Genomic DNA, 13,349 nt, shown 5'->3' with positions numbered 1-13,349 from the left:
TTCCAAGCATCAGAATTATTGAGAACTGGCATATTAAGTGTGATGAGCTGTTCATGTGGGCAGTGGCCAACAAACAAGGCTTGGAGAAGAATGCTGAAGGCTTTAATTCCTTCATTGAGGAGACGTATAGATAAAGTCCACAGCTTCTGACCATCTAAAAATCTGGCATTAAATTCACATTGGTTGCCTGGTTTCTTTATAGTAACCAGCCCCATATGGCACTTCAACTCAGTATAATGTACTTTAGTGCAGAATGAACTGGCCTCGCACCATTCCTTGTCCATTCATAGGTGGGAGGTCATTGCCCTCAATCCCCTTAGGTCATGGTGGTGGTAACTCCTTGCTGAGGTGCCCATGGGTAGGGTTTGAGGCTGCTATATGGTTTTATTATCCTGCTTGCTTGGATAGATCTTGCCCAGTGTTGAGCAAGTAGCAATCCATGCACTGGATATTAAAAAAACTTTGAAAGAGTGGTGAGGCATTGGAACAGGCTGCCCGGGGAGTTGGTGGAGTCTCCCTCCCTGGAGGTGTTCATGAAAGAGGTAGATGTGGCACTGAGACACGTGGTTTAGTGGACACGGGAAGGATGGGTTGGTGGTTGGGCTGGATGATCTTAGTAGTCTTTTCCAACTTTAAGGTTTCTGTGATTCTGTTCTTCTGTGCTTCCTCAGTCACAGAGGTTTCTAGACTTGCACAGGATAATGGATGGTGCTACCAGGAGAAAACACAGTAGTGCTATGAGGCAAGTGAATATAAAATCAAGGACTCTTGCATGGGAAGCATCAACGTGTTCAACAAACAAATGATAGCACACTGATTTTTACATCGGCTTAGTCATAAAAGCTCTATTTCCTAACTCTTGAAGCTACTACAGCATTCAAACCAAATGAACAAGGATGGCAAGAAAAAAAAAAAGTAAATGGGAGTTTTCAAGGAATTTTGGCAATTTGTCTGACCCCAGTGAGTGGTTCAAGCCTCCTTTGAAGCATCTGCGGTCAACCTCAGCCTCCTACAGGCAGATTCTGGCTTGGTGGACCTCACAGTTTACATGTTACATCCTGTTCTGCCTAGCAAGCAGATGTGTCCTTCACCCATTGGTGACTACCAAACATTCCCCTTTATATTAAAAATCAGCAAACATGCACCACTGAACATCTCCCCCATTACAACATTGGGGTTTTTTTATCTGGTTCCAAGCCACTTGATCCTAAATAAAACTGGTTGTTGTTTTTTCGTTGGCTTTTTTTCCTCCCAGTAATGGTTGTTCCCAAAGGGTAGCTAAAATTGTGTTATTTTTTGCTGACTGGAGCAATCTTTGCAGTAGTTTCCATCGAACTGCTGACACTCTCTTCTTTAGGGCTACATTCATTTCCACATCTCCTCTCATTTATGCATGAGGCAAGGGGAAAAATTGTTTAATATTCTTTATAAACTGGCATATGGTATAGATAATTTTTTTTCTTTTTACTATATGCAGTAAAAATGCAAATGTGTGTAGCTTATTTGCAAATGCTGGCATTAATAACTGATATTTGAACAGGCCGGATTAGCACTTTTACTGATATATTTAAAAGATTTTTTCCAATCATTTGCACACTCAAAATCAATTTTAATACAACATGCAAATTGAATTTAATTTTTTTTATTTAAAACTGCATTTATCTGCTTGAACCATTAAATTTACTATTTAATATGTACTTTCCAGCTCACTTGGTTAGAATTTCATTGCTCTTTATCTGTATAAATTTAATTAGCCTTGATATCATCAGTATATTATAGAACTAATTAAAGATTTAGATAAGTGCTGAGGGTGCTTATTTAATACCCTATAAAGTTCCATTTGGAGAGTGAGAAATTCCGTCCTTCCTTGTAGCAGCCAGGATGGAGCTACAAGGAGTGTCTCAGACATTGTTTTTGAAAAATATCATTTCATGGGTTTTAATGGATTTATCCTTCCTTTGAAAAAGCCGTGTAATCACTGTGTATTCCTGCACAGTGTGAGGGTGGCTGCTGTCTTTCGGGGAATGGTTTGTAAATGATCCAAGCATGCGTTCCCATCCACGATGATGCCATCTGAGACAGAGATCCCCATATGCCATGTGTCCCCAGTAGGGCATGGAGCCCCAAGGCATGAGGGACAAACTGTGGGGAGAAGGAAATAAGAAGCAAATATAAGCAAATAAGGAAATATTAACAACAACAAAAGAAATAGTTATATAATGCATATCTTAACATCAGAGCCCGTATTTGTGCCTTTATTTAAGGGCTCTGATTTGCAGAGATACCACATGAAGAACCATTATGCTATCAACTCTCCTTTATTTCTTTCTCTCGTGTTTTATTTTCGATTGCAAACTGTTTCACATCCTGGGCACCTGCATATTTTGGCTTTTTAAGTGCTCTTAATGTTCTTAATGTTCTGCTGCTGTAGGAGCACAGCTTGTGGCCTCCTGCCCAAGTCGTGGTGTATGGCGATGGGACATCTGCTTTTGGGCTTCCAAGAGGCTCTGGATGAGACTGCCCATGGTGCAGCTTGAGAAGGTGTAGGTCACAGCACCACACATACATTTTTGGCTGGTTTAGCCTCATTCTAGGTTCTCTCTACAGCCCATAGATACAAACACATCCTTTTTAGCCATAGTTCACCCTATGCTGACATCAGAGATGCCCATTTATTTACATGGTTGTAAGAGGAGCTGAAGTTGGCTAGATGTTTGGATATGTTCTTTGTAGCCTTTTTCAAACTCCGTGACTAGCACAGCAATGACATTTTCAATGTGGACAATTAAACCCATCTGAATTCCCCATAAGTGCTTTGGGTTCTTCAGGAGGCAGAAAATGGACGTTAATATTATTGTGCCCAGAACAGGTCCAGATTAATTAAAAATCAAGAAGGAAATCTTAAAAAAAAATGACAAACAGGATATGCATTAATCTGTGGAATAGTGTCCTGAGTTTGTAATGATATTCTCTCCCGTGTTTTAGGGCTATGAAATGCATTGAAGAACATGGTTTAAGATAGGCAGTGTTTAGGGAATAGGTATATGTAGTAGGTGCCTTCCAGCAGCAATTCCTATTTTGTTATCATAAGCTCCCAAAATGATTGAAGACCCAGCATCTGTACTTGTAGCCTCTTGTTTTAAAATGCTGATCACTGGATGACCTTATTGCTCTCTGCAACTCCCTGAAAGGAGGTTGTAGCAAGGTGGGGTTTGGCCCCTTTACCCAGGTAACAGCAATAGGACAAGAGGTAATGGTCTCAGATTGTGCCAGGGCTGGCCCAGGTTGCATATTTGGAAACTTTTTTTCTCAGAAGGAGTGGTGGGACATTGGAACAGGCTGCCCGGAGAGGTGGTGAAGTCGCCATCCTGGAGGTGTTCAAGAGAAGGGCAGATGTAGCACTGAGGGACGTGGTTAGTGGGCATGGTGGAGATGGGTGGGCAGTTGGACTAGATGATCTTAGTGTTTTTTTCCAACCTTAATGACTATGATCCTATGCAAACATCATTGCAGTCTTCATGAGGTGTAGAAATTACAGCAGTTGCAGGTTTACGTGTATTTTCCATTGACTGGTATTGCAGTTTTTGAGAACTCGCTTTGCAAAATCTAACATGCAGCTGTTTATCCCTCCTGTCCCATCTCTGGTGCCCAGGTAACCATCAGCTCCATCCCCCATCGGCATCTCTTCTCATTCACCTCAGACCCAAAACTCTGTCTTCCATATTACGTGAACCGAAGTTACCTCATTTCTTTCTGCACCCTCCCTTCTTGCGCTCGCTCACCTCCTCCACGTGTGTGAATGTAATAGTTCTGCTGAGATCTGCCTTTATCTAAATGAAGTGACTTCATTACTGCAGCTTTGGTCCTTTTTTCCTTTTCAAGTACATATTCATTGTTCCATCTTGTGGGTGCTTTTTTTGGGGGTGTGTGTGTGTCTAGATTTAGTCTGTAAGTACTTCATACTTCACCTTTTTTACTTTCTTACTAGATTTCTTATTAGAGTATTGTAAAAGTGACTCCCTAATCCCCCAAAAGTGCAAGAGATAAAGCATAGAACGTTTCTTTTATTCCCTTTGGGTAAGTCAGCACCCAGATCCAAGTTCTGCCCTTCTGAATCTGCTTCAGTCCACATCATTACAGAGTAGGCTAACTAAATCCTGATATAAATGTGTATGTTTGGTGGCCCTGCTAGGCAGGGGGGTTGGAACTACATGATCTTTGAGGTCCCTTCCAACCCGGGTGATTCTGTGATTCTGTGATTCTGTGATAGGCACCCAGTTGTATAATGAGGGAATAATTAAAGTAAGATTCTCTATTCTTAAACATCACACTGTTCGTCTGAAGGTCCTTCTCTTAAGAAGAGATCAAGTCATTCTCAGGGAAATCAGAATTGAATTTTGAATTCACCTGGCCATCTTTCGAAAAACTTTTGTGTGTGCAAGCCTTGGGTTATAGGTTGGCATTAGCATTTGTATGTAGAATGGTATTAATAGTCCTCAGAGGATCTTGTCTCAACCTGATTGCCTTTTCAGAGATTGAGAGAGCCTCTTCATTTTTTTTCCCTTTCTCCAAGAGAAGAGTTCAAGTTACCATCTTCTTTGATAAATATACTAAAAGTGCATCTTTGGATTCCTTTTAGGCAAGTTGATGTTCTGTTTTAAAACTGATATTTAACAGAAAGAAAAGGAAAATTTTGTAATTGGCTGGCAAAGAAGCTGGTGGAGTCACCATTCCTGGAGGTATTCAAGAACTGTGGAGGTGTGGTACTTAAGGGCATGTTTAGAGGGCAATACTGGTGGTAGGTGAACAGTTGGACTAGATGATCTTAGAGGTCTTTTCCAACTTTAATGATCCTCTGATTCTGTAATTGGCTTTAGCAATTTTGATTTGCCTATGAGAAATTTTTTGTTTGACCTGGGAACCATTTCCATCTGTGATATGTCTTCATTTATTTGTTGTTCATACAAAGGTGTTCATATGAAGTTAGATTTTCCTGGACCTCCTAAGTCAGCAGAAAGGGTACAGCAATATTTGAGCTTTGGATTGGGCAGTGAGGGCATTTTCTTTTGATCTTGGATACCTTACACAGTCCTTCACTCCTCATCTCAAAACACAACCATCAACCCTGAGGCTGAATGTAAAGGAGGCTTTAGCTAGATGTTTACCATCCTGCCCACAGGAAGCCTTGCCTGTGGAAGAGGGGTTGGAACTTGATGATCCTTGAGGTCTTTCAACCCAAGCCATTCTATGATTCTGTGATCCTAAAGAACTGAAGTCTTGGAGGCAAATGGATGTCTCCTTCCCTTTGTAGAACAGCAATTGTCAGCACTTCCACAGGAAATTAGGAGAAATCAGGAGAGATCATAGAATCAAAGAATTGTAGGGGTTGGAAGGAACCTCTGGAGATCACCTAGTCCAGCCTTCTCTGCCAAACCAGATCCCCTCAAGTAGGTCGCACAGGAAGGCATCCAGGCATGTTTTGAATACCTCCAGAGAAGGAGACTCCACACCTCTCTGGGCAGCTTGTGCCTGGGTTCTGTCACACTTACAATAAGTTCTTCCTCGTTTTTATATGGAACTTCCTGTATTGCAGTTTTTTCCTGTTGCTTCTTGAAGTATAGCTGCTCACCACCAGAAAGAGCTTGGCCCCATTGGACCTCAGCCCTTAAAATATTTACAAGCATTGACAAGATTCCCTCTCAGACTTCAGCCCCAGATCTCTCAGCCTTTCCTCCTAAGAGAGATGTTCCTCCAGGCCCCTTGTAATCTCTGTAGCCCTCCAGTGGACTCTCTTTGGCAGTACTCTGTCATTCTTGAACTGAGGAGCCCAAAACTGGACACAGGACTGCAGTTGTGGCCTCATGAGGGCAGAGTAGAGGGAAAGGAGAACCTCCCTCATCCTGCTGGCCACACTTTATTGAATGCACCCCAACCTGCTTTGGCCTTTTTGGACAGAAGGGCACAACTGCTGGCCAATCTGTTGTCCACCAGGACTCTTCGGTCCTTCCCTGCAGAGCTCCTTTCCAACAGGTCAGCCCTTTAACTATAGAGGTGCATGCTGTTATTTCTCCCAAGTGAAGGACTCTACACTTGCTCTTGTTGAACTTGATCAGGATCCACTGTGCCCAGCTATCAGCCTGTCCAGGTGTCACTGAATGGCAGCACAGCCTCCTGGTGTGTCAGCCACTCCTCCCAGCTTTATATGATTAGGAAACTTGCTAAGGTGGGATTCTGTCCCTTCATCCAGACCAATGATTAAGATGTTGAACAAGAGATATCCAACACCAACTCCTGGGTAACATCATTACTTACAGGCCTCTGACTGTACTCTGTGCTGCTTATGTCTGTGCTGCTGAAGCAGTTTGCATCTATCTCATCTAGCCTGCATTTACTAAGCTTCATTACGAGGATACTGTGGGAGACAGTGTGAAAAGCCTTGCTGAAGTCAAGGTGCACAACATCTGCTGTTCTCCCCCCATCTACCCAGTCAGTGAAGGCATCACAGAAGTCTACTAGGTTGGTAGGGCATGATTTCCCTTGGTGCGTCCATGTTACTACTAATAATCTTCTTTCCTTCCAATTTCTTGAAGACAGCATCCAGAACAAGTCACTCTGAAACAACTTGTGCTCCATTTATTCATTTGCCTTAGGGATGAACTCAACAAGCCCTATCTACACTTTTCAGCATAAGGCAAATAAATACTAACGATGCAAGTAAGCATACAAATAAGATTTCCCTGACGAGCTGAGTCACCCAGGTGACTTTGTTCCCATCAGCCACGTTCCTGACTGAGGTGGGTAAAGATTCCTGATCTGTTCTCAGCTCTGTTCTCTTCTTAATCCAAGTATCAGACTGCTCAGTGGATCTTGGTGCCCAAACTCATGGTCAGTTTAGGATAAATCATCTTACCCATGTTTAGCTGTGCTCACATGGAAGCCAACGGAAGGCTTGGGAAACTAAATTCATTTTCCAGTTAGATATTTTAATCTGCTATTATTATTTATTAACCCATTTGTCAGATGATAGAATCAACTTTTGATAAATATTAATTCTTCTTCCTGGCTTTAAATCTCAACTTTAAAAACCAGAGCAGTCTGCCAGCATTTCACTGAATAGAGATCTCCCTCACCTGTCATCCATTTATTTCCCCCATCCCTTACTAACTTGCTTTTTACAACCTGCTCTTGATAATCAAAAGAGCATTTATAATGGCAGGGACAAATACACTTCTGAAAGTAAAATGAAGAGCCTAAATAAAAAATCAGAGAACAAGAGGCTCATCCCACTCACTCTTTCATATTTCATTATTTGATAACATCAGAAGATGAGTCCATCAGAGCTGCTTGGGCAAAGGCAAACAGGAGTGTGTCTGATCAATATTTATTAATACTTTCAAAGACAAGGGAGGCAAAGTTGAGCAGACTTCATAATGGAGTGAATAATTACTCATGCAAATAAAGTTTGGCCAAAGGCAATGCCATGCCAAAGCAGCAGTTTTTTAATTGCTCCCAATTAAAAATGCATACCTTTTGCTCACTCGTACAGTCTCGCTTGCTCTTTTTTTCTTTTTTTTTTTTTTTCATTTTGCAGGAAATTTTTAATTAAAAAATAATCTGATCCTGAACAGAGTGACAGATGAGTCCTGTGTTTATTAGGTACGGAATTCATCTGCAGTAACCCAGGATTTGGGACAGGCTAAGAAGAAAAGCAGTTGTAAGGACAGAGTAAAGACAAGGTTTGCATTGAATAATAGTGCTGCAGACAGAGCAACTTTAGCATCTCAGGAGAGGCTATAAAGTGGTAATGGTCACCCAGATACCCATTGACACCTTGACCAGTCGAAGAATCATAGCATCAGTAAGGTTGGAAAAGACCTCTAAGATCATCTGGTCCAAACGTCCACCTACCACCACTATGGCCCACTGAGCCATCTCCCTAAGTACCACATCTCCATGTTTCTTGAACACCTCCAAGGACGATGACTTCACCCTCTCCCTCAGCACCTGTTCCAATGCCTCACCACTCTTTCAGAGAAGTTTTTCCTAATATCCAACCTGAACCTCCCCTGCCCTTCACCATCACAGAGCCAGCCTGAAGAACCAGGCTGGTTCAAGGCTGTGCCCCAGAGTAATGCACCCAAAAGGCATTTAAGCAGTAGAGGTGGAACCAGATGGACAGATGCGCAAAGGCGCTGCGGTTGTTTCTTCTCCCTCCTGATCCCCTGCTGCAAAGGAGAATCAAAATACCGAGAGGAGAATGTTCTGAAGAAATGTTCTGAAGCATTCTGAAGGACTTATCTTGCAGGAACTGGAAACTGTTTTAGCACATGAGAGCAAAACTGGTAGCACAGCTCCAGCCTCCAGTTTTCTCTCTGTATAATTGCATTCTTGTCGGACAGTCTCTGAGTTTAAAATTTGCCTGATGGGGAAATAAGCAGAAACATTCCAGGTGCAACAGTTAATGTTTCTCTGAGAATATGGCTGGGGGAAGGTAGAAGTAGGAGGGATATCTTATTCTTTTAGGTTCTTCTTTTAGAAAGACCAAGAGTTCCATGCTTTGAGCAGAGCCTTCCATCTCAGAGAGATTGCCCCAGCCAAGATACACTCTCTGGTGTTTTTCCCAAAATCCCACCAGAACTGGGAAAAGCAAAATTTCATTTCACATCTGTTCAGCTTAAAATATCTGAAGGTGATCAATGTTTCCTAAATCTCACTGTTTACTTTGGCAGCTGTACTGGTTGTTTTTTTTTATACTTTGTGTATATAACTGTACTTGAGATATTGCCAATACCCTCAGAGTTAACCTAAGAGTAGATTTCTCCCTGTGTATTGAAACAGCTTTATAAATAGCTTAATCTTGTTAACATGTTGAGGCTCACAGCAGCATCTGGGCACTTTGTGCTTCACTGAGTGAACACACCAGGATGCCAGAAGGATGCTGTAGAGCCCGCTGGTAGGTACTGCTATTCGAATTTGGACTCTTTGGCCTTTCTGCAGCATCCCAGATAAAACTGTTTAATTATTCTCCATCTGTTCCAGTGACTGGAGGTGAGGATTCGTTTAGTCTCCTGCCTTCTGAATCCAGAATTAAGAAGTGCAGTCCCAGAGTTTAGTGGCTTTTGTTACTGTTCTATCAAAAGATAAAATTTGATGCCATGGCTTTCCAGGGGACCAAATCAGCCTTGCAGAATCTTCTTACCTGAACCCCATGGGTACTTTCAGTCATTCTCTGAAGCACTGGCCTCATTTGGCATTATCAGAATCACAAGAGCTGATGAGTTTGTAGCTTGTAGGGATTACCCAAATGCCATCTGCAAATATCAGCTGATACAAGGATATGCAGGGTCTCTCCCATCCTTACATATCCACCTGCCTTTGCAGATGTACAGTCTGGAATCCTTCTCTTAAGGGGGGATTTGAGGAGTCCTTTTGATCAAAATTGCTGCTGAACAGTTCTTGACAATGCTATTCTTAAGCAGCTTGCATGGTTCCCATTTCTTTTCCAAGAGAGAAGAATTGTATTGCAGAATCACAGAATATCTTGTGTTCTCAAGAAGCAAAAGTTAGCCTGCCCAGTTTTCCCTTGCTTCTAAGGAGAGCCATGTGCCCTTGTACCACAGCCCAGCTCAGTGTCCCCTGGGACTGTTGGTGATGCTGGAAAACTCATCCTCCTTCAGTTTCAGGATTTTGTATTCTGCATCTCATTTGTGTGGAGCCTAACTGATTGGTTTTTCAGCTTGTTGTTCTATTTTCAGCTTGTTTCAGCTTGTTGTTCTATTTTCAGCTTGTTTCAGCTATTTTTTATTTGCTTCTTGTACTTTCTGTGTGCACCTTCACTTGCACAAGCAGACTTCCTTCTTCTCTGATCACTGAACACAAATCCTATCAGTCCTTATTCTTGGAAGTGATGGTTTTTGAGTCCCCTTCCTCTAGGTGCAAGCCTTTCATCCCACCTGGTCTATGATAGCAGTGATGCTGCTGCAGTCTTTCAGCCACAGGAGCAAAGTCTCATCTCACAGCAGCAGGCAATGTCTAGAAGGAGACAGTGGTTCAAAATGCAGAGCTCTGAAGCCCAGGAGCCTTGGCCACACAACCAGGCACGAAGCTGCAAACACACGGTTTTGTTACAGCGAGTTCCAGTCATTGCTGCAGTGATTTGCAGTCTGCTGGCAAGCTGCATGCTCTGCAAAAGCACAGCTAAACCAGACCCAAGAGCCTGCAAAGTAAAGAACAGGAGGAATTTAATATGCATTTTTGCCATGCTTGCCCTGATTGTTATTTTAATGCAGTCACAGAGCAGAGAGAGGGAACGAGGTGATAACTTTTCCTGGAGCCTTTCCTCTTGGGTTTTAAATAATTGATCCTACCAAGACATAAGGATTAGACTGCAGCCTTCTCCTGCAGACACATGGGGAAGTCATGCAAATGCTGGAAGTTACAGTGTTTGTTTGAAAGAATCCTTGCTGCAACGTGATGCAAGAAAGGGATATTTTTACTTCTTCCCTAAGCTTTTCAGATCCTTATATAGGATCTACATAGGGCTCTGTTACATCTGTGCAAGTTACACAGTTTACCAGTTCCTCTAGAAAAAGGAGTACTTTCTATCCATGCACCACTTCTTTTTTTCTTTTTCTTTTTTTTTTTTTTTTTGCTTGTTTTGTTACCCCAAACAGACCAAAACCCACAGCCAAGATTCACTGCTCCCTGGATCTTAGTACTGTGGAGTCATAAAGGAGAAGCTTCCCCTTATCCCTGACTTTGAAGGGTCTGCCCAGGTTTGGGACCCCCTCTGCCTAAGGGAGCTCTGTAAAACGTTATGCTTGCACAGCTTCCCCTGGACAGGATGCTTTTCTGTTGGTATTATCTAGATCACAGACCTGCAAGAGATCTTTCACCTTAGTACAGGGGGGGAAATTGAGACACAGAGCACGGATGTGTGACATCTTGGCTGAAGGTAACAATTAGCAAAGAGGATCCCTCAGTTCCCCATAATTTGTGTTTTGAGTATGGAAGTGTTGGGAGCAGGGAGAGTAAGAGGTTTGCTCCCATGCACTTCTGCACTTTGTATTAACTTTGTGTTAAATAGGAATGCCTTTGTGCTCTGCTTATCCAGCACCTGATGCAACCTTCTCAGCTCATGGCAGTGCTGAATAAAAAAATAATCACTGATGATATCCTATAGAATTAAAGGTCTGGAGCATCAAATATCAATACTCACCAGATGGTTGTTTGCTTGTTTTCCAGGCAGTATTATGAGATGCTCTACAACACAGCAGATGAGCTCTTAAACCTGGTGGTGGATCAAGGTGTGAAGTACACAGAGCTGGAATACATCTACGCCCTGAACTTACTGCACCGGAGCCAGACGGGTGTGGGAGACCAAACCACACAGAACATGAGGCTGCAGAGGCTGAAGGAGATCATTTGTGAGCAGGCTGCTATCAAACAGGCCACCAAGGACAAGAAAATCACCACTGTTTAATCTGCTCAGCCGCAGTGAGCAGCAGGGGCTGTCAGGTTGCAAGTTCAGATTTCTGTGTTTCTGTTATAATTTATGGCAAAAGAATGTATCTTCTGGGTGACCGCTAGCGAGAAAGGAAATGCAATTTAAAATTTGGTTTGGGGATTTTCTTGGGGTAGGGGTTGATGTGTAATCATGTAATGCTTCCTTAATATGTTCTCCCAGTAGTGGTTGCACTGCAGGAGGAACAGGCATTCTGGTGGAGATTTAGGTGGGGTGTTTAGCTTTGCTCTGTCGCTGCTGCTTTGCCTTGGGATGTAAGGCAGGATGGAAAAAGAGATTTCACACTGGCTGAGGCCAGAGCCGTCAGTGAAAGTTCAGACCACACTGAAGTAAAAAGCACCATGACATTATTTGTTGGTAACATGTGGGATCGTGATGATTTTGAAGCTGTTCCAACAGCATTGCTGCACGGGAAGCCTGTTTCAGCTCTGCCATTACTTTTTGCAGTGACAGTCATAGATGCATTTTGTTTTCTGCTGTTTCCACTGCAAAGAGATCTAGTTGCTTATTCCTCTAGATAGTAATAAGCCAATTCTCGTAATGGGAGGTAACGTGGGACCATTTGTTTCCACTTCTACTTTTTCATTATCACAGAGCATATGGCATCAGTTCTGCAGCTCATACTGCACTGGATGATAGTGAATGTAGGAGAAAATTGTCAGTATAAAGGTAATAGCTGAACTTAATTCTCTTTTTCTGAATATATCTTTAGAATATGCCCAGCTCAGAAGATATTTTCTAATCACCATTTGATGTGCTGGAAGGACACACAGTAGCTCAGCACTGAATGCTCAGCAAGGGCAGGAGGAGGGCGCATTCTAGCTCTGCAGAATGAGGAGAGCTCACATCACCATTCTGTCCTGCCTTGGCCATTTGTACCTGCCTGATAAAAGATTCCTTATTCACTGGGGCTGATAAGTTTATGTCAGCTTTCCAAACCAAGGATGCACTGCACTTGTATTTGTCAGGTGAATAGCAAACCCTGCTGAGTTTTGCATTCTGAGATGGGTTCTCTCTGAGCTGTGTAACTGCTCGTGCATCTGTCTTGAAACTTCAGAATTAAAAGATATTTGAGGACTCCTCAAAGGCTCTGGTGCTTTGTTTTTTTATGAATGTTTGTGGTATTGAAAAGATTCTTTTCCAGGTCCAAAGTCATATGGTGTCCTCCAAGAAGTGGTCTTGTGAATCAATCAGTCCAATTCCCAGCTGCCACAGTCTAACTGAACAAGAAGTTTCACAACCGCTGTGTTAAAAGAACCCAGTAATTCCAATTGTTAAGAATCTTCTGATTTCTGTTCTCATTTTTTTCATAAACTCAGTTTTTCGTGTCAGTTTTGGCCATTAAATCCAAGAGTTCATTTCTTTCAGTGAGGAATTTGCATGAGTAAGAGTGGAGAGCAGCCACCATGATCATGCATGGTGATGTGGGATCTTCCTGGGACAATACATGAGCTCTGTATTCACTAACTGTGGCATCCAAGATGTGCTGCAGAGAGGATGCAAGACAGGAGCCTGTTATGGATCCAGACATGGGAGGATGGAAAAGAAGCTGCACGGTAAATGTAAGATAGATTTCAGACCCTTTGAGGTAGGTGTGGAGCTCTGAATTCAGGCTGGGTTGCTGTGACCTAAAGTCAAACTATTTTGGATTCCATTTGTCTCTAATTGCTTAATAATCTGAGATTGCCTCATCTTTACACGGCTGATCTCAAGCTTTGAAGTCCACATTTTCTACCCACTGAGCAGCTGTGCTGGTAGATGCCACGACACATGAAAATAAGAAAATTTCAAATGTACCAGTCTGTATTCTTCAAAAGTAAATTAT

General features: G+C 42.5%; 1 protein-coding gene across 1 annotated transcript in view; it reads left to right on the top strand.

Moving 5' to 3' along the window:
• The window catches only part of EXOC4 (exocyst complex component 4), a 397,972-nt gene extending 385,362 nt beyond the window's left edge, over window positions 1-12,610 (top strand). The window contains exon 18 of the mRNA XM_042815485.1: window positions 11,245-12,610. Within this exon, the coding sequence (XP_042671419.1) occupies window positions 11,245-11,482 (238 nt within the window). The 3' untranslated portion in view covers window positions 11,483-12,610. The remainder of the gene's footprint in view (window positions 1-11,244) is intronic.
• Window positions 12,611-13,349: the final 739 nt, after the last annotated feature.

Source organism: Centrocercus urophasianus, unplaced genomic scaffold (assembly GCF_019232065.1).
Source record: "Centrocercus urophasianus isolate 14NV4802_14NV808 unplaced genomic scaffold, USGS_Curo_1.0 seq_15, whole genome shotgun sequence".
Classification (NCBI taxonomy): domain Eukaryota; kingdom Metazoa; phylum Chordata; class Aves; order Galliformes; family Phasianidae; genus Centrocercus; species Centrocercus urophasianus.
Note: the sequence above shows the minus strand (reverse complement) of the source record. Positions and strands in the feature narration are given on the sequence as shown.